This window comes from Rana temporaria, chromosome 1, assembly GCF_905171775.1.
Source record: "Rana temporaria chromosome 1, aRanTem1.1, whole genome shotgun sequence".
Lineage (NCBI taxonomy): Eukaryota > Metazoa > Chordata > Amphibia > Anura > Ranidae > Rana > Rana temporaria.
This window is the reverse complement of record NC_053489.1, coordinates 268781478-268804031: the sequence shown is the minus strand read 5'-3', so window position 1 is coordinate 268804031 and position 22554 is coordinate 268781478. Positions and strand designations below refer to the sequence as shown.

The following is a 22554-nucleotide window of genomic DNA, read 5'->3' as shown; positions in this document are numbered from 1 at the left end:
GCCAGCGAGCGTGTGCCGACCTTGGCTACCACTGGGTCGTCCACGACATGCCCATCGCTCTACGGGTGGCCGGTGAGCTACAAGATTCGGGGCACACATATGACCAGTCTAGACGGCTGAGTCACAGCGCGCCAGGCCGACAGTCACCTTCGTAACCGTGCGGAGGATGGTCTGTCTGGGATGCTTCCAGCATAATCCATGCAGAAAGGGTATGTAGTAATCCCCTGCTTCGGCAGGAGGGCATAGCTGGACATTCCCGGGGAGGTCGAGTAGGGGGTTCCATCCTTCCTTTCCTCCCTCCCTTCCTTCCCTCCTCCCTGGGCTCTGTGAGCTAGGCTGGCTGCCTGGGGCTGGGGGTTCACCTGGGGGGGCTCCATCTGTGGCGGGAACTGTGCTGTACGTCCGCTACTGGGGTTTACGGCCGACTCGGATCTTGGTCTCCCCCCCCCCCCCTTTTTCATATTGAGCATTGCTCTAGGACGTTCCATTATGTAATGATTTAAGGCTCTGTGTCCCGAGGTGTACGATAACGAAAATAGGATGTTTATAACAGCTTACTTGTAAAATCCTTTTCTTGGAGTACACCACAGAGGTCCCCCCCTTCTTATGGGAACCTTATTGCTTGCTACAAATTAAGGTACTTCCCTGATGGGAGGGGTTATATGGAGGGGAACTGTCTTTGATTGGTTGTGCCAGTGTCACATCACCTCTGGTGACCATACAACCCATTATGTAATGATTTAAGGCTCTGTGCCCCGTGGTGTACTCCAAGAAAAGGATTTTACAGGTAAGCTGTTATAAAAATCCAATTTTACATTAGTTACATACAAACTGAAGTCAGTCATTTTTTTCCAGAATTAAGAACGGCATTTCTGATCTGGGTAAAATCACTTTACAGAAGGCAAATACTGCAGATATAAAAGATGAAACTGGCGTGTACGATTGTTTATCCTAAGAAATGTGCAAGTAAATTTGACAATCTTTGACAGGTGTTCCAAGTGACAATGATGTTCCAAGTTGTTGGCAGCACCAAACTCTATGATTAGTCATTTGCACCTAATGGCAGAGGGCATTGATGTTCTATTCATAATTTCTGAATGAGTCATTTTTTACTTTAGCAATTATAAGGTAATTTTAGATTTTCCACAGCCCTTTTCCACCTCTAACTAAGCAAAAAAAAAAAAAAAATGGAATGTATTTACTTAAAACGAATTAGCTCATTCCAGCTTCAGTTCACATGGACCCCACCCATCCTGTGTACACCTCTTTATTCGTTCACCATAGACAGACGCACATTGTGTACAGTACTCTGCTAAAATAAATCAATAGAATGGTGTGTTTTTTGGTGTGTTGGAATTTTGGACTCCAGTCTCACAGCTTGAACAAAGGGGATTTCTTAAGCAACAGAAAAAGTTTTGTGGTTTCCACGGAAATTATCATAACTGGGAAATGCACGCTAAAATGACTAACACTGTGTCTACAATGGATGAATTGCACAAAAATATGTTGTTGACGTCTTTATTCCTAAAATTCCGGACACTGACTTATGTAGTCAACTGACTTATTTAAATGGGACATTCATACATGGCTCAGGCATATTGGCCTGATAATAACAGTTGTGTACTTTGGTGTGCAGCACAGTTGTAATTTGTATATAATTTAGAGTATGTAGATGGTTCTTTTGTTATGACACCTGGTCTGCTGTAACAGTAGCTGTGTTCATTGGATACCTCTCTGGATGAGAGATACCGTTTTCTATTGCAAGCTGTTGCAGCTGTTTTTTTTTTATCTATGTTCAAAATAAGTGCACCACAAAACACTTTTTCAATGTAGAAGAAAAAAAAACAACAAAGAATTAACAACATAAAACAGAACAAAAAACATGGTGTGTGTTCAGAGCTTTGTCATTGGTAGTATAAAGCATGACATTTAGCACGTTTATCTCTTGTGTATCTTATAAGTCATAGTGGACACATCAGTCATCAGCCGCCATATATGACTATAAATAAGAGACTCAAGCCACTTATTGTCTCTTATTTATAGTCCTTTTAAATGCCATTCATGTATTTGTGGATGTTAGTGTAAAGGTTAAAAATGTATCAACCAAAACTTATTTTTCTTTTATTTTTTTTTGGGTTAAAACTTGCATTACTTTTTTCTACCCTAAGTTGCCCCATTGGCGGGATTTTCAATAATTTCCTGGTGATCTGTTCTGGTGAGTAGGGGGAAGACTAAACACAAATTTGTGTTGCTAACGGTTCTTTGTTAGAGATTATAATTTCCTGTCTGGGTGGCAACATTTTAGTGGGATGGCAAAAATAAAGACAGAGGGGCAGATCTTTGTGGATCTGCCCCTCTGTCTTTATTTTTGCCATCCCACTAAAATGTTGCCACCCAGACAGGAGATACGCTACGCCGCCGTAACGTTACGACGTAAAGTACTTTTTTTGGTTTGAATCCTGAAAGAATTCGCGCCGTAAGTTACGGCGGCGTAGTGTATCTCTCGCGGCGTAACGGCACCTAATTCATATCGGCGAGTAGGGGGGCGTGTTTCATTTAAATGAAGCGCGTCCCCGCACCGAATGAACTGCGCATGCGCCGTCCCTAAATTTCCCGGCGTGCATTGCGTTAAATGACGTCGCAAGGACGTCATTGTTTTGACGTGGACGTAAATTACGTCCATCCCGATTCACGGACGACTTACGCAAACAATTTTTTTTTTGTAATTATACGCGGGAACAACGGCCATACTTAACATTGCGTACGCCACCAAATAGCAGGTTTAACTATACGCCGGAAAAAGCCGACTAGAGACAACGTAAAAGAATGCGACGGACGATCGTACGTTCGTGGATTGTCGGAAATAGCTAATTTGCATACTCAACGCGGATTACGACGGGAACGCCACCCAGCGGACGCCAAAGAATTGCATCTTAGATCCGAAGGCGTATGAAGACGTACGCCTGTCGGATCTAACCAAGATGCCGTCGTATCTTGTTTTGAGGATTCAAAACAAAGATACGACGCGGGAAATTTGAAAGTACGCCGGCGTATCAGTAGATACGCCGGCGTACTCTCTTTGTGGATCTGCCCCAGAGTTTCTATGACTAAGCCCATAAGGGTGAAACATATCTGATGCCGCGTACACACGATCATTTTTCGGCATGAAAAAAAATAAGTTTAAAAAAAAAATCATTTAAAATGATCGTGTGTGGGCTTCACATAATTTTTCGGGTTCTGAAAAACAAATGTAGCGCCCTCTTACTTTCAGTATGGGCACTACGCTAAAGTTAGTGGGGAATGGGAGAGTTACTTTGCTCCCATTCACAATTTGCTAAAATTGGGACTTCTGTCACTCCAGAAACGTCCACTGGTTCAATCTGTGCTCCAGGGATGCAATACCATCCCTGGCCAGCAGTTGGCACCAGAGGGGTTCTGGCAGAGCAACTTTCCCCAGCAGCCAATTAGAGGAGCTTCTCCCTCGCGGGGCATGCTGGGGGAGGGTATATCTGTCACAGGTGTCATGTGCTAGGCAAGTTTTTGCGGGGTCCCGGTTCCAGGTGCGGCATCCACCTTCAGCGTGCGCGCATCCATGGACCCCGCCAGCGCGGCCCACCAGGCCAGAATTGCAGACTACACAAACCCTCATCCGGAGGTAAAAAAGGGACTCCAGTGACTTACTGGGTCCCCAGTTCTATTGAGAGGATCCCAGTCTGGGTGCCGTTCGATTGGGGGGTCGGCTTGAGGGGAACCTGGAGGCAGGTTGTCCAACAGGGCTTGAACGAACCAATCAGGGATCTGGTGACCAGAATGTTGACAGGTAAGTTTTGCTGTCATCTGGTGACCTTTGCTAAAATCTACTGGGAGGATTCGCTCCATTTATCCATCTAGCTCACCTGAAGTAATTGGCCTGTGGCAGGGGCCCTAGAGCCGGGTCTGTGAGAGAGATCTGTTCCTCCCAGCAAATCCTAAGTGACACTTCGGCTGCCAGGCTTGTGAGAGGGGTCTGTCCGGGGGCACTTTACCCACTCCAACTAGAGTAATTTGGTACTCTATTGAGCTAGGACTGCTCAATTAATATCCAGGCCTGACACTGCAAGGTTCTCCCTTTTCTTCATCAACCTGCTCTTCCCATTTGATGTTGATGTTGGCCGTGTTTGGCCTGGAATAAAGCATTGGAAAACCCCTTTATTCACTGTCTGGACCTTCGCTCACTGCTTTGTTCTCCAACTGCACCCATACGCCACATTAAGGTAACTCAATATGCCGATCCCAATAACAAATCAGCGGCTCCTGCGGGGGTAGCGCTACACAATTTTTTATTTTTTTCGAACATGCTGCATTTTTTAACGACGTTTTAAACAATGTTGTTTTTCGGGTTGTAAAAAATGATCGTGTGTGGGCTAAAACGACGTTCAAAACCCACGCATGCTCAAAAGCAATTTTTGAGCCTGGAACTCTCGTTCTGTAATGGAGTAAGCACATTCATCACGCTGTAACAGACAGAAAAGCGCGAATCGTCTTTTACTAACAGTAAATCAGCTAAAGCAGCCCCATAGGGTGGCGTCATCCGCATGGAACTTCTCCTTTGTAGTGCCGTTGTACGTCACCGCGCTTTGCTAGAGCATTTTTTAAAAACGATCGTGTGTGGGCAACGTCGTTTTAATAATGAAGTTGGAAAAAACGTTTTTTCTACATGCCAAAAAACATTGTTTTTTTCATGCAGAAAAATGATTGTGTGTACGCGGCATGAGAGTCTAGGATGCTAGCAATAATGCTGTATATGTCTGTAAAGTTGCTTGTTCTGTAGTAAACATATGACAGGGGGGGACGATCTGCTTGGCAGGGATGTGTTGCTTTTATGGCTAAATAAAAAATTAAAGAAACGGATGATGTCATCAGTGTGCAGCTTCCCCTTTTTTGTCAGTGCAGACAAATCTAAATGCCTAAGCACAATTTTGCAATTTTGACATGTGTTAGTAAAACCATACATATCATGACAACTACCAGTACTTTGTGTATCCAGGTGGCTTATTCCTTTTTTTTTTCCTCAGGACAAATTGGGCTTTAACCACTTAAAGACCACTCGCCACATATATACTGCGGCAGGGCGGCTCTATTGCGCCCCCCGAAATTACAAAAAGTAGTACAGAAACCACATTTTGAAATCGGTGCGGTGTCGCACCCACTGGACGGTTCCATTGCCAGCAATTGCCACCAATTTAACATGTCAAATCGCACCAATGAGAACCAGGGCTCAGTTTGTTTGTTTGTATCCATACAGCCCAGAAGCAATAATGCAAGTTTTTCTTCTTTTTTTGTCCTACCTAAAACACATTAACACTAACTGAAAACCTGTCCAAAATATACTGACCCTGACCTTTGCTCCTGACCATGACGCTTACTTGACTTGATCTAGGTATTTTTTTATTTATTTTTTATTTTGTTTTTATTTATTTAATTTTTATATTTTATAATTTTTATATTTTTATAAACACTTCTTAAAGACAGTGGCTCAAATAAGACCTTTCATTTTAAATGGGGGTTTTGTCTCTGATAAAAGGTGTCCTAGAACTACTGTCACTGTACATGTAAAATACTACAGAATTTATGCTGTAAGCCTATGAGTAAAGGTCCCATTTCAAGTTCAGGTCCATTTTTTTGTTCTTAAAGCACTAAGGTGTGAATTGGCATTGTTTAGCACTTTTAAAAAGTCTGGCTTCATAGCATATTTTTATAGGTACTAAAATTAGCATGATTGCTTGTTTCTATTCTATTCTACTTTATTTATTTGTTCTAAAGTTATGTTTGTGAAATTCCTTTTTTAGGTTATTTGAAATGATTTTGCATTGCTTTAAACAAATTCACTTTCAATTAATAAAAAGAGCAAATGTACAACAGCTTGGTTAAGATAACAGTTTGCATCAGCAGAGTAGAACTAAGTACTGAAATATGCTTTGTTTCAAAATGCAAGCCAATAAACAGTAATATATTTAAAAAAGTAAAAAATGACTGTTAGGCTAAGATAGAAAATATATGTCGTTTTTTTTTTTTTTTACATTTCATCTTATTTGTTATGGTAATACTGGACATTTTTGCATTTCCTGCTAGGATACCATGTTTTTTCTTTGTATATTAATTTCTTATGTGTGTGTGTATATATATATATATATATATATATATATATATATATATATATATATATATATATATATATATATATATATATATAGCAAATCTGCTCTTGAGTATATAAAACCACTAAATCTGCTGTGTACTATGCCACGATATGTGACATTACAAACCTGAATACAAACAGTGCAGCTTTATATGCGATAAGTGAAAGAACTATACAAAAAATCTGTGAAAATGGTGACTTATGCTCCAAAAGAAATGAATATATGCCAATGAAGTCCCAAATCTCCAGATTCTGAATGATTAAATAGGAGACAGACAGTCTCACAAGCCGTGTTCAAGTGGTGGAGGTTAATAGGAGAAAAACCAGAGTGTCACCAAAGAGAGCTCCTATTGCGCTTACCAGAACTTGTGTGACCCCTTAATTAAAAGTGGTCAGATCCTGCTCAAAGTGAAGGGACATAAGTCCACCTTCCAGGTTCTAGAGAGCAACCGAATGCTATGGCTTGGTATCAGCTCACTGACTCAGGTGTGGAGGTATGTTAGCAATCTGTACGTCATAAAAAGAGAACACATTGCATAGTGTATAATTGTAGGTAAAAAAGATTTAATGAAAAGAATAACACTCGCATGTATTATAATGATTTAAGCATGGTCGCTGGAAATAGTACTTCCTAGAGTAGCCAAAATGGGCGACAGTGATTTACGCATGTGTGCTTGCTTGTGTACGTGGCTCTGCTCGTTTCGTCACATATGACGTCATCAGGGGCATCTAATTTCTTATAGAGTTGGACAATGCTTAAACCTTTTTTCATATTTTTATTCCTATCTGTGTCTCCACTGGAAAGATTTCCCTTCATTTTCACCAGGGCATAAGGTAACCCAATAGAAACACAGACAAAGCAGTAAAAAAATGTAATATTACATCACTCCGAGTAATTTCATTCCTGATATGTATGCATTCATAATTCCCCTCATGACCTGGTGACAACATTGTCCCTGGGCCAAAAAGAGAGGGTTCAAAGCCAATAAAGATTGATTTGTCTCAACACTCTAAATGTTACATGTTACATTTGTATAACAGCTTGTTGCATTGAAAACCAATACACGTACTGGCAGAATCACCAGGTGAAAATAAAGTAAAGGAAAGCATGAAAAAAAAAATAGGCATCATATCTAAGAATTGGTAAGCTGCAATATAATAAATGTTGGGTTTGGGGTTTAATACCACTTTAAAAATTGACAGAGCTGGGTGGAAAATTATCTGGGGAATTATGACTACATCATATTAGGTTCAGTTACCTTTCATGTATTCAGACAGCCACGAGTGCTGCAACTATCTGAATACAATAGTCAGTAGGGAAAATCACTGTTTAGCGGGAATTGAGTAGCCTATTGATTTTTTTTCTCTTTCAGTAAATGGGCATGCATGTATGGCTAGCTTTAAAATAAAATACATTGCTATCTTCAAATGCTTGAACTTTTGTCTGCCAAAACATGTATAATACAAAAGGTGAGAATATGGGGAATTTCAATAGAAATTGTAAGCATAAACAAAAGAGCAAGCAGGCAGATTATGTAGTCCCTTGTTACTACAAAGTCTTTGCTTTTATATAAACTTCATAAAATTATCCATCTATATTACTTCAAACTCTAATCTTTTTGTCTTGCTACAGAATTGGTGAAAAAAGGTGTCTTGGCTAAGCTTCAGTTTCCTGACACCGCCTGCCATCAGTTTTTGCTGAATGCACCATATTAGCTGGTAAGCTTGACATTCAAGTAGACCCTTTAGTAGCCTTACATGTATAAAATTATACATTTAAAAAGGCAGGCCATAGACTGTGCATTTTTTTTTATCTGGAACCACCGTTGCAGGAGAGAAATTCACACGTTACCCCCATCAACACAGACAGTGGGAATCACTTCTGCCAAGCAATTGTCTTCTCCTGGGGGGCATTCCCCACCAGGCGAAGACTGTGATTATCACTAGTGGCTATAGCACCTGATTGCGATAATCACAAGAAAATCAGGCAGTCTGTTGTACCTAAGTTGATCAATCGACTTGGTACATTCAGCCTGACCATTAACGGTTTGAATCCTGGACGGTTCATACTGAACCGTCCAAGATTCGAACCGTGTATGGCCAGCTTTAGTTTACAAAAGTAAATAGGAATAGGTGATAATGTTTGAGATTTTATTGCTGCATTATAAGCTTGCTACAGATAGATAGGAGCTTACTGAAATTTTGGCAAGTTTAACAAATATTTTTGTGACTTATTGAACAAATTTGACCACTACTGGTTCGAATCTTGGCTGGTTCATGCTGAACCAGCCAAGATTCAAACCGTGTATGGTCGGCCCAAGAGTTAATGTTTTATATCTGATACTAGGTGCATTTCAAATAATTGGAAGCAAATTAGAGGGAGCGTGTTAACCTTAAGAAATTCTGCCAGTTGTGTGTTTTTCGTCTGAGTAAAAGTGTATGAAATCTTGTTTCTCAAAGAAGCATTCTCTAAATATGCAATATTGTTGATGATTCTGTGGTTTGCTATATTTTTGTACAATCAGCCTATGGCATTTTTATGAGTTGTGAACTGAAAACGTAGACAAAGATCACATTTCACAGTAAGTTTATACTACTTAAAAATGTATGTTAATAATAGTTCCCTCTTAAAGTATACCTGAAGTAGGTTGTACTCCAATAAGAACCGAAAAAGTCTGTGGACAAATAGTTTGAAACGTTATGAATGGCTTTTTTATTATATATAAAAAAATGAGAATTTTGGACATAAAGGAGGTGGTGGTTAAAAGACAGCGTGGTCTGTGTTACTGGTTTATGTAGAAATATTTCAAACCAGATGATTTATGTACAGCAAATGATGTTGCACAAGACTTAAGCACCATTTAAGAGCAAGTAATGCTACTTTTGGACATTAATAAATGTCAAAAGCTATGCATTACTAAGCTTTATGAGCATATCAGAATAACTGAAGTGTTTGTATTGTACATGACTTAAAACCTGTATGATATCTTTTCTAGACCCATGTTGGTCATTTTTTTATCAATCCATTAAGCTCTTGCATTTCTCTGGCCATACATTAACTCATTCGACTGTTTGCTTAGCTAATTTGCCAAGGTAGGCTCCATTTTTCCTAGCTGAGTTAATGGTCCTTCTAAGGAGTGTGTTTGACATTTTTAGTCTGTAATAGGCTACACCATTTTCGCATATTTACATATTATGTCTGCAAATATTAGTCAAAGAAAGGTTCCACAAATGCATTGCATTAAGGGAGAGGTATACAGTGAAAGTTTGAGTGTCTACATGGTTCATGGCAAAAGTGATGGCAAAAGTGATGGAGATTCCCAGGTAATACCAGCCGATTTAGCAATGTTTAATCCACTGGTTTTAAAATCTAATTATGCTATATAATTTGCTAAAAAATCTAAAAAAATATTTATTAACCATTTGCTGACTGCCCTATAGCAGTTTTAGTGCTGCAGGTCAGAAGCTGTGTAGAGGATCGCATGTATATACATGATCTGGCTCTTCTGGGTAGTGGACGCAAATGCATGCCGCTCATCCCCACTGTGATTATACACAGCGGGAGCCGATCAGCAGGTACTGCAGACTGGATGTCTGCCGACACCCACCGATCATTCTGTACAGAGGAAGAACGGCAGTCTGCATATGTAAACAAGGCAGATTTCCGTTCTGTCAGTAGAGAAGGCATGGATCCTGTGTCTTCCCCTAGTAAAAGCACCTCCCACACTGTACAGAAACACTTGCTAGGCACATAATTAACCCTTTGATCACCCCTGATGTTAACCCCTTCCCAATCAATATCATTAGTACAGTGGCAGGGCATATTTTTAACACTGATCACTGTATTTGTGTCACTGATTTCCATAAAAGTGTCAGTGTCCGATTTTGTCCACTGCAATATCGCAGTCCTGTTATAAATTGCTGATCGCAAAAACTAGTAAAAAATAAATAAAGAAAAAGTCCATAAATATATCCCATAGTTTGTAGACGCTATAACTTTTGCGCAAACCAATGAATATACACTTATTGGGATTTTTTAACCAAAAATATGTAGCAGAATACATATTGGCCTAAATTGATGAAGAAATTAGATTTTAAAATGTATTGAATATGTTTTAAAACAGATAGTAAAATGTATTTTGTTTATATTGCAAAAAGGAAAGCTCTATCCGGTGGGTGAGGAACTTCCACCATGTACACATGCAATCTAAGCATTCGCTAGAGACCCATCTATGAGCCGAGCAGAGACACCCCTTTGTCAGATAGAATAAACATGTTTCATAACCTCCATGTTTTACACTGCTTGTTCTGTGCTGTAAGGATCAAGTCATCCAATTTATTTATATCCTCTACCTTGTGCAACCAAGTCCCAATAGAGGGAGGTACTTGCTTCTTCCAAAGTACCGATTACCGATACACGATTTGGCAGCATTCAACAAATGTTGCACGATTGATTTTTGGTATTGTTTTGTTGGGATTGTGGTAACATGGAGTAAAAAGAAAGCAGAATTGTTAGAAATCCTATAGTCTGTGAATTTTTGGGTGATATTCCGGACAGTCGTCCAAAAATTTTTCAGCTTAGGGCAAGACCAAAATATATGGAGGAGCGTTCCCCTGTCCATTTGGCATCTCCAACATCTATCCGTGGTGTTTGGATAGTATTTCTGCAATAACTGAGGTGTATAGTACCACCTGGTCAAGATTTTATAATTGGACTCCTGTATTTTGGTACAAATTAATGACGTTAATAAGAATTAAAGGATATTTTTTGTTGGAGTATCATAAAGGATCAGTTTAAGTCTACTTCCCAGTTTTGTAAAAAAGGCAGTTGTGGTTGTTCAGAGGGGGAATTAAGCAAGGTATAGGTTTTAGACAAAGTGAAGCTTTTTACCTTTATTCACTAAGCTTTTGGGGACATTGAGTGCAACTGTATTTTTTAAAAGCATATGGTCTCATATGGTCACGGTAATATCATACTTCTCTATGAACTCCTCTGTGAGCTCTGACCAGCTTTCTATATAGTAAAAGCGTATATTACTGAGAGTGGTATAATTCATCTTCTCTAATTGTTCACTTTACTTTTGAGTATGGACAAAGCCACTTGTCTTCTGATTGTTGAAACTGTAATGTCTGCAGGTGACAACACACCGTTGCCATGGTAAAATAGCTGCCTATTACAAAAAGCTTTCCACAAACCGACACGTTTGTGTCTGAGCCTGTTGTAATATAAAAATTTGGAACTCTTTTGATTGCCTGATGAAAGATTTGAGGTTCTTCACGCTGTGTGACTCATTTAACTTTTCCTAAGTGGCGCAATGGAAAACACTACTAAACAATGTTCACTTCTGGATTCAAGATAATCATACCAAAGTACGATTGACTTCACAATAATTAAAAAGTGTTGGCAAATGCATGAATATTGACTCATCAGGTAAGATATATAGAGATGGTCTCTGATCAGTAAGAGAAAATATATTATGGGTAAGACCATAAAGGAAAAACATGTTTTTAACTTGACCATAAAGTGTAATTTTAAGGGAAAATATATATTCAGGACATTTTACCGGTACTTCAGAATGTTTGTATTTTTCTTCTTTAATCCATTATGTCAGATGCCCACTTAGCTTTTCTACAGAACTTTCTTCAGTTATAAACGCTAACAAAAACATACCTGATGGGTAGCTTTTTACAGATTTTTGGTTATAGTTTTTATACATGAGCTTTTTTTTTTTTTTTTTTTTTTTTACACATTAAAAGCTGGGTGATTTCAGTATGTAAAGAATTTTATGGGTACCTAGTTCCTTACACAAGCGCAAGTAAACTCACCGATTTAACAGTTTCAAAAAACAGTTTCATTCCTGGCATGTGCTGGGAATGTAACTGTCACATTGGTTGTGCTCTCAACCACACTGTAAAACTATCCAATGGCTGGTGTCATAAGTGATCACATGTGCAGCATCATAGCAGTTGAAGATTAACCAATTGCAGACTGCCCACTGTACATATACTGTGGCAGGGCGGCCGTTCTGTGCCAGATCACGTTCCTACTATGTGATCTGACAATTTTGGGTCTGGGGTATGCACGCGTGCCACCGGCAGCCCGCTTTCACTGTGATCACACACAGCGGGAGCCCAGCGATGGGTACCACAGACTCAATGTTCGTCAGCACCCTCCAATTAGACAGTGTACAGGCAAAACGGCAATCTGCCTATGTAAACTAGGCAGATTGCCGTTCTATCAGAAGGGAAGGTATTGATCCTGTGTTCCAGCAAAGCAGGAACATGGATCAGTGCCTTTCCCTAGTCAAATCACCTCCCCCACAGTAAGTAAGCATATGCTTTGATTGTCTTTGATGTTAACCCCTTCCCAACCAGTGTCATTAGTACAGTGACAATGCATATTTTCAGTCCTGATCACTGTATTAGTGTCACTGGTCCCCAAAAAGTGTCAGATGTCCGATTTGTGCGCCGCAATATCGCATTCCTGCTATAAGTCGATGATTACCACCATTACTAATGCAAAAAAAATATATCCTATAGTTTGTAGACTCTATAACTTTTGCGCAAACCAATCAGTATATCCGTATTGGGATTTTTTTTTAACCAAAAATATGTAGCAGAATACAGTACATATTGGCCTAATCTGATGAAGAAATTATATTTTTTATTTTTTTTATTATTGGTTATGTTTTATAGTAGAAAGAAAAATATTTGGGTCTTTTTTGTTTATGACGCAAACAAATTAAAACCGCAGAGGTGATCAAATACCACCAAAAGAAAGCTCTATTTGTGGGGAATTTCTTTTATTATTTGGATACAGTGTTGCACAACCACGCAATTGTCAGTAAAGTAACAAAGTTCCATATCGCACAAAAAAGGCCTGGTCATGAAGGGGGGGGGGGTTTAATCTTTTGAAGGTTAAGTGGTTAAATGTTTACAGCATGTCTGTGCCATATCTAATCGCAGCTTGAAATGACAGTATAAACAGATTTGTATAATTTTTTTATTTTTTGTTTAAACGGTCTTTAAGTCTTCTTTTTTTTTGGGCACACTCCTTATCCTCCACTGATACTCTTCACTGCTGTTAGTGTAAAGTGAACAGTGCCGTTATTTCTGGTCACGTGATCTGTTCTATGTGTACTGCAGTTCCTATAGAGCTGAATATATCTACAAGTAGATGTGTAGTTCATCTCAGGCAGGAGTAAGAAAGGGTGGCTATGTTTACATAGACAAGGGGACATGGAGAACGACCATAGCCATCACAGAGAAGGAAGTCTGAGAATAGCAGAAACAAGTTTGCATTTGAGAGATGAAATGAAGGAAGAGAGGGATAGAAGGTGCATTCTGATTGTCTTTAAACATTTTATTTTATAAAAAAAATGTGAGTTAAGTGTCAGTTTAGGCCCCTTTCACACTTGTACGACTTGTCCCTACGATTTGGGACTGCAAAGTAGCATGACAAGTCGTTCACCATTAATTCCAATGACAACCATTCATATTAATACAAAGTCATTCCGACTTTAAAGTAGTCCCTGCACTACTTTGGTTCAATTTTAAAGCCAATTACAGAGGCATTGCTTGAAATCGCAGTAAAATTGCATGACTTTGAAGTCGCACAAGCGTGAAAGAGGCCTTAATGTTGCCTGCAACAGCAATTTCTCATCCCTTCATATAGAAAACTGGGTCCATGAAATAAAATCTTTACCCCTTCATATTTCTCAAAACTGCCCTTAAAAATGCTAAAGACTATAATTAGTATTTCTAAAATAACAGATTTTTTTTGGGCACTTGGATAAATGAGGCCCAAAACAACGACAAAGCGTAATGTACAAATAAATGTTAATGATGGCGTTTCTGTTGCCTTTCAGGGTTAAACAGTTGGTTCTATTATGTAACTATGCCAATGCCAGCCTCTACCTTCACCATTGCAGTTGGAAGGTGGACAGAAGTTAAGGAAAACACCTCTGAAGAAAGTTTTGCTTTATCTCATTTTCCACCTTTGAATGCCAATAACAGGTTTGTAATGTTACTTATACAGTGTTATACTAAGTCACTATGCATACTGTAGTACTAAATAATTATATAAAAATGCATGACTTTGGTTTCAGTTCTTTTTTGATACCTTATTGGAAAAATTCTCCATGAATAAAATAAGCTAATAATGAAATGTGCACATGCCAAGAGAAAGTTAGCATTGCTAAATTTTATAAGCTGATCTCGGTTTGTTACACAACACAAATATATTTTATTCCTTAGGATTAGTAGATGTCAATTTTTTTTTACAAATGCAAATCTATTCAGAATGAAAACAAGCAGTGAACAGGAAGCACAGGATAACTGTCTTTGTCTTACTTTGCTCTACTTCCAGGCAGTATTGTAGTGTGCCATGCCAGCTTGCTGCCCAAAATTGCCATGTTGCTGGTACAGTAACTACATTTTCTGACATCAGATTGTCTCCTGTTTAACTAGGCATTGGTAAATTCCCTGCACTCTTAACAGTTCTCTTGTCTGAGAAGGGTTTGGAAGGAACATGGTCATGTAGATATATATGTCAACTCATGACACTCTGCTCATACAACCTAGGCTTTGCACAGCTTCTCTTGTGCTCTCCACCCCAACCACCTCCTTCTTTAGCTTCTGCAATTTCCATGAATTCTGCACAGTAAAAGTATCAAAGCAGACCTGGCTTGTGGGTTCTCTGCTTCCAGGCACCCACGTGATCCTTGCAAGAGCCCCTCTTTGGTCAGGTCAGCATGCTCCTATGATGCAATAACACTGCAGCCTCATACAGAAGCCTCCCCAGGAATCTGGCTATTCTGCAGCCAGCAACTAGGGATTCAATCAGGATTAAGGTGCATTAAATGGATTTACTGACTTTTAGTGCCATTTCAGTGTTTTCTACATAGGATTAGGAGCTCACTGATTGAATTTACTTGCCCAAACATGCAGTAATTTTTGTCTGTTATATAAAATCATATTTTCTTTTACAAATTTCTGTACATATTCTTTAGTTTCTTATTTCACTACATATTGTAAACATATTTATATCTTCATTTAAACGAACAAACAAAAGACATTTAAATAGCTTTGTCATAGTTATTCCTATCCTGTTACATAAATACAGTGTATTTATAACAGAGAAGGAGGTTATTTTACTTGTACACTACTTGACTATAGCACTGAAGCTGGGTTCACTTATATGCAGCTGTGGGTGCATTTTTGTTCACCGGTTCAGGTGCGATTCATGTGCAAATTGTTCCCTGAATTTGCACCTAAAGTGCACCCAAAAAACACACCAGACCCTTTTCAAAACTGCACTGCGGACACCTCACTCATGTGTGAACCAGCTCCATTGAAAGCCGGTCACATTCACATGGTATGCAAATTGGATGTGGTTAAAAATCCACCCAATTCGCATATATGTGAACCCAGCCTTAAAGTAGGCTTTGCAGTAAAATTCAAGGTCAGAGCCCTCTCCCCTATTACAAATCACCTAATATTAGTAGTTCCAAACTATACCTAGCTTACCCCATCTTCCGCATTGTTGGGTGTGACATGACCATCTTTCTAGAAAAATTCCTGGTGGAATGCAGAGCTGGCATAGTGTGGGAAAACACCAGAGTCTATTGCATAAGTGTTCTCTCACAAGATTTCGACTGTTCTAGCAGAAAGGAGCATGACATCATACTCAACTAGATGGTGCAAACAGGATGAGGATGTCACGCCCAGCGATGCGGAAGATGGGGTTAGGTAAGTAAGCAAATAAAAAGACTCGTACACACGATGAGAAACCCGGACGAAAAATTCTGCTTTTGATGCGATTGGACTATAATCTGATCGTTGGTACACAGCTTTCGTCCAAAATTTTCTCAAGGGACAAACCCGAAAAAAAATTCTCCTACGATACAAGATTGTACAAATATTTTTTCTGGCGTAGGAGAATTTTCGTACTTTTAGTAACCCATTTGCATTCGATATGGAGAATAGCATGCAAAAAAATGGGCGATCATTAATCCGATAATCTCATCCTGTGTCTAAGCTTTACTTTTGTATTCACGGGTACATTTGGAACAATGAACCATTAGTATTTAATAAGGCTTTGTAACAGAGTACTTTTTTCTGTTTTAAAAAAAAATATCTGTTTCACCATGTCCTTTCCAGACAGATTCCTAAATGGGAGGATATGTGTTCATTACAGTTCTATTTTTCTCTTATACTTTACAAATGTTATTGAAAATGTTATGAAATTCCAAGTTCATAGTTTTTCTTTCTATTGTATTTTACCTAAAACTTGTATGGTGATTTGACTATAAGATTGATTTGATTTGGTCTGCGAGAGAAATCCTTTAGACAACATCCTAAACATCTTCAAAAAAATTTAGTTCATAAACATCCAAAAAATGTTAATGCATGGGATGTTCTTATGCTGATTGTTGCATGATTTCATTATGAATAACTGGATTTATTGTTGAAAAGACAAAGGGCCAGATTCATAAAGACTTACGATGGGCGTATCAGTAGATACGCCGTCCTAAGTCCGAATCCGCGCCGTCGCAACTTTAAGCGTATGCTCAAACTGAGATACACTTAAATGTTGCTAAGATACGACCAACGTAAGTCTCCTACGCCGTAGTATCTTAACTGCATATTTGCGCTGGCCGCTAGGGACGTGTACGCTGATTTACGCCTAGAATATGTAAATCAGCTAGATACGCCTATTCACGAACGTACGCCCGGCCGTCGCAGTAAAGATACGCCGTTTACGTAAGGGGTTTTCAGGCGTAAAGATAAACCACCAAAAAGATGGCGCAGCCAATGTTAAGTATGGACGTCGGAACCGCGTAAAATATTTCAAATTTTACGTCGTTTGCGTAACTCGTCCGTGAATAGGGCTGGCCGTAATTTACGTTTACGTCGAAAGCATTGACGATTTGCCGACGTCATTTGGAGCATATGCACTGGGATACGTCCACGGACGGCGCATGCGCCATTCGTTAGAAACGTCAAATATGTGGGGTCACTAGTATTTTACATAGAACACGCCCCCAACCAGCCTATTTTGAATAAGACGGGCTTACGCCGGCCCAGTTACACTGGGCCGCCGTAAGTTACAGCGCAGGTTCTTTGTGAATACAGGACCTGCTGCTCTAACTTACGGCGGCGTAGTGTATCTGAGATACGCTACACCCGCCGAAATCTACCTGAATCTAGCCCTTCATTTTTCATGACTAGTCTCTCCCTTATATGTAGAAGGGATTTGACAGCTCCCAAGCCATGTGTTCATTTGTACACTGTAAAATAGTGCCTTCCGTGCTCCAGATCCTGGCCCTCCAAATGTAATAACAATATAATATCAAACGCCTAAAGAGCTCTGCTGCTTTGATACAAGTATGCCCAGGGTGCTCCCCATTCCTGGTGAGTTGCAGGCATGGTGATTCCATGCATGTTTTGGCAAGTCAGAGCACCTATTTCTGTGAACACCAGAATGTCAACACCCTATATCAAGGTGTGAATAATTATTAGGCAGGGTCTTTCCTCAGGCAAACTGGGCCAAAAAGTCTTTGAGAGGGATTCAGCACTCTTGAAATTTCTAAAATATAGGGGGGAAATTACAGAACCATCAAATGTTTTGTTGCATATAGTCAACAGGGTCGCAAGAAACGTGTTGAGAAACAAGACGCAAATTAACTGCTAAAGATTTGAGAAAAATCAAGCCTGAAGCTACCAGGAACACATTATCCCCCAGTTCTGCCATATTCCAGAACTGCAAAATACCTGGAGTGCCCAGAAGTACCAGGTGTTCAGTGCTCAGTGACATGGCCAAGGTAAGATAGGCTGAAATCTGACCACCACTGAACAAGACACATAAGTTGAAACATCAAGACTGGGCCAAGAAATATCTGAAGACAGGTTTTTCAAAGGTTTTATGGACTAATGAGTTGAGATTGACTCTTGACGGATCAGATGGATGGGCCTGTGGCTGGATAAGTAACGAGCACAGAGCTCCACTTCTACTCAGATGCTAGCAAGGTGGAGGTGGGGTACTGATGGAGGTGGGGTACTGGTATGGGCTGGTATTATTAAAGGTGAGCTAGTTTGACCTTTTTCGAGTTACAGATGGACTCGAAATCGACTCAATCAATCCCAAGCTCCAAACCTACTGCCAGTTTTTAGAAGACACTTTCTTTAAGTAGTGGTACAGGAAAAAGTCTGCATCTTTCAAGAAGGACAATGCAGGACAATGTTCTATCACATGCATCGAAGTACTCCACTGTGTGGCTAGCCAGTAAAGGCCTTTAACCACTTAAGGACCAGCCCATGTACATATACGTCCACAATATGGCACGTACAGGCACATGGGCGTATGGGTACGTCCTCGCCTATTAGCGGGTGGGGGGTCCGATCGGGACCCCCCCCGCTACATGCGGAGGTCGGGTCCGCTCGGGGAGCGATCCGGGACCACGGCGCGGCTATTTGTTTATAGCCGCTCCGTCGCGATCGCTCCCCGGAGCTGAAGAACGAGGAGAGCCGTGTGTAAACACGGCTTCCCCGTCCTTCACTATGGCGGCGCATCGATCGCGTCATTCCCTTTATAGGGAAGACACGATCGATGACGTCATTCCTACAGCCACACCCCCAAACAGTTGTAAACACATACTAGGTGCACCCTAACTCCTACAGCGCCCCCTGTGGTTAACTCCCAAACTGCAACTGTCATTTTCACAATAAAGAATGCAATTTAAATGCATTTTTTGCTGTGAAAATTACAATGGTCCCAAAAATGTGTCAAAATTGTCCGAAGTGTCCGCCATAATGTCGCAGTCACGAAAAAAATTGCTGATCGCCGCCATTAGTAGTAAAAAAAAATAAAAAAATAAAAATGCAATAAAACTATCCCCTATTTTGTAAACACTATAAATTTTGCGCAAACCAATCGATAAACGCTTATTGCGATTTTTTTTACTAAAAATAGGTAGAAGAATACGTATCGGCCTAAACTGAGGAAAAAAAATGTTTTTATATATGTTTTTGGGGGATATTTATTACAGCAAAAAGTAAAAAATATTGCTTTTTTTTCAAAATTGTCGCTCTATTTTTGTTTATAGCGCAAAAACTAAAAACCGCAGATGTGATCAAATACCACCAAAAGAAAGCTCTATTTGTGGGGAAAAAAGGACGCCAATTTTGTTTGGGAGCCACGTCGCACGACCGCGCAATTGTCTGTTAAAGCGACGCAGTCCCGAACTGTAAAAACCCCTTGGGTCTTTAGGCTGCATATTGGTCCGGGGCTTAAGTGGTTAAAGATGAAAGAATAATGGCGTGGCCCCCTTTCTCACCTGATTTAAACCCTATTGATAACTTGTGGACCCTTCTTAAATTAGAGATTTTATGGTGAAGGAAAACAGTATACCTCTCTGAACAGTGTCTGGGAGGCTGTGGTTGCTGCTGCACAAAATTAGTAAATTTTAAGGAGTTTATTATTCTCACTTTAACAGATGAAAATAAGCAAGTGAGATGGGAAAAGTTTTGTTTTTCATTTAGTTGCATAATAATTCTGCACACTAATAGTTGCCCAATAATTCTGCACACATAGACATTCTCCTAAGAAAACCTTAACCCCACGTTTACTCTCTTAAATATTCAGGTTTAAGGTTTATTAACAATTTCAATTGACCGAGAGCACTGTAGTTGTTCAATAATGAAATAAATCCTCAAAAATACAACTTGCCTAATAATTGTACGCAGTGTACCATGCAAATTGAGAACTACTTAGAGGCATGACAAAAGTGAAAGGGGATCTCCACTTTTTACCTGTTTCTTTACTCTATCCTATCAACATATTGGGATCAATAAAAGATATTATGTAGCTTTTTTTTGGTGTTGCCCACTGTAACTATAAAAGCCCATAAATTGCCACCCATCTACACAAATTTTCACTACTAGTAAATTTTGCTTGGGTAAGGCCCATTCAGCAGCAAGTGGGATCAAACGGGCAAGTAATTCTATTTGCGAAATACAAACCAGAGGTCCATTTCCTTTATTCAATGAACCCCACTTAAAATAAAATAAATTAGGGGCAGGTAAGTGAGTTTAGTCTACAGCGCTTTGTTTTGATAATAAAATGAAAGCTAGATAAGTAACAAAGAGAAGCCCAGCTGTCTTTGGCAAGATTACTACTCACTCATTAACTGTGAATGGTGCAGCATGAAACTTGTCATTCCTGTCACAGTGTTTGAACACAGCTGGAGTGAGCTCATTTCACGATTTCGGTGGAAGAATAGATCTGTCAAGAAAAACTGGAGGCAGTAAGAATAAGGACATAAACATATATTATTTCCCTGGATTAAATAAAGATGTTTCAAAGATCAGCTTGTGAAGGGCAGCACAGCTGGATGCTTCAGGGCTGGTTAAGGCACTAGAAATGTCATTTCTGCCTATGTGCCTATTCATCGTTCCTTTTCACAACAAACACATTTGCAAACATCTATCTAACGTTACGGAAGTTATTTGTGTTCACATCCTTTATGTATACGTGTGTGTGTGTGTGTGTGTATAAGATACCAGAACAGGAAGTCGCGGGCCACATCAGAGGGCGCTGCGGGCCACTGGTTGGGCACCTATGTTAAGAGCTTCTGACTTGACCAAACCCCTCTCCTCAATTTCTGCTCACCTTGTAACATACAGTATCTCGCAAAAGTGAGTACAACCCTCACATTCTTGTAAATATTTTATTATACCTTTTCATGTGACGGCACTGAAGAAATTACACTTTGCTACAATGTAAAGTAATGAGTGTACAGCTTATATAACAGGGTAAGTTTGCTGTCCCCTCAAAATAATTCAACACACAGTCAATAATGTGCACCCCTAAGTGAAAGTTTCCGAATTGGGCCTAATTAGCCATTTTCCCTCCCTGATGTCATGTTACTCATTAGTGTTACAAGGTCTCAAGTGTGAATGGGGAGCAGGTGTGTTAAATTTGGTGTTATCACTCTCTCTCTCTCATACTGGTCACTAGAAGTTCAACATTGCACCTCATGGGAAAGAACTCTCTCAGGATCTGAAAAAAAGCATTGTTGCTCTACATAAAGGTGACCTAGGCCAGTGATGGTGAACCTTGGCACTCCAGGTGTTTTGGAACTATATTTCCCATGATGCTCATGCACTCTGCAGTGTTGTTGATCATCATGGGAAATGTAGTTCCAAAACATCTGGGGTGCCAAGGTTCACCATCATTGGCCTGGGCTATAAGAAGATTGCCAAGACCCTGAATCTTAGCTGCTGCAGCACAGTGGCTAAGACCAAACATCACTGCATTAGATGAGCTATACATGGTAACTGTCCAGATTGGCCTTTCCTTAGCCTAGCTTTAGAGCACTGTACCTGGCCCCTGCTTTTCTGGACATTGTAAGGTTAGCCTGAAAGTAATCTTCTGGCACTGGGTTTTATTTTAGGCACTTTCTAGACCCTGTTTTGGTAATAAATTAGCCATTGAGTGCTTTCCATTTCCAGAGCCATTGGCATTGCCTCAGTGCTTGCCCTGTCTCCCACACCCCGCTGTTGCTTCTGCTTTGCTAAGTACCACATGGAAAGTCGATCTCTAGTTTATTCCCACTAATCACCTACAGTGACTTTTTGCTCACCTCTGGACTCTGCTCTACCTAACTGCCAGCTGTCTGGGTTTTTGTGAGTACCTAGGGCCCGGCCTTGTACCGTGAGCTTAGTTGCATCACCGTCACACAGTTGCAACATTTCTGTGTCAAGACATAGAGGGAAAGGTTCTGCTGCAATGGGTAACTCCATCTCACTCACCTCCTACAGGTTCAGAAGATGTTTTTGTTTTGTGCCACCTGAGGGAGCCAGCATCTGTTATCTAACATTTTTATTATAATCAAGGATATCATAGAAGGCCAGAGAAATAACCTTCCACAGTCCAAGTAGAGGTCAGTGGAGTCCAATACTTCTTCACCCACTTCTGGAGAATGCATACCTAAAACCACCAATCCTGGCTCACTTGCATCTTGAAAGCCTGGAAACAAAAAATCCACTAAACTATTGGAGAAGCCTTCAACATTAAGGTGCACCCCCACATTTATAAGTCAGGGGATGGTTGCTAAGCCTTTCAGGTCCTTGGGTACTTTTTACCTTTAAATATTCGGAAGAAGAGAGCTCCTCTTTGGGTTTACGGGCTAACCTCATGCTTCTAGCATTCTCTTCAACTGCTCACCTTCAACTTCCCTGTGCCACTGCACAGATTAACACACCCCCCCCCCCTACTCCCTGTAGGGTCTCCTCAACCCAGGGATTCTTGCTCTAACTCTTGAGTCAGCTTGGCTTCAGGAGCTGTTTTACACCCTGGCCACCCACTGCAATTG

At 40.1% G+C, this 22554-nt stretch overlaps 1 protein-coding gene across 2 annotated transcripts in view; it reads left to right on the top strand.

Moving 5' to 3' along the window:
* LOC120941932 (aminopeptidase O (putative)) overlaps nucleotides 1-22554 on the top strand; it is a 525264-nt gene that overhangs the window by 52522 nt on the left and 450188 nt on the right. For both annotated transcript variants that reach the window (XM_040355486.1, XM_040355487.1), the window contains exon 4: nucleotides 14047-14194. In XM_040355486.1, the coding sequence (XP_040211420.1) occupies nucleotides 14047-14194 (148 nt within the window). The remainder of the gene's footprint in view (nucleotides 1-14046; nucleotides 14195-22554) is intronic.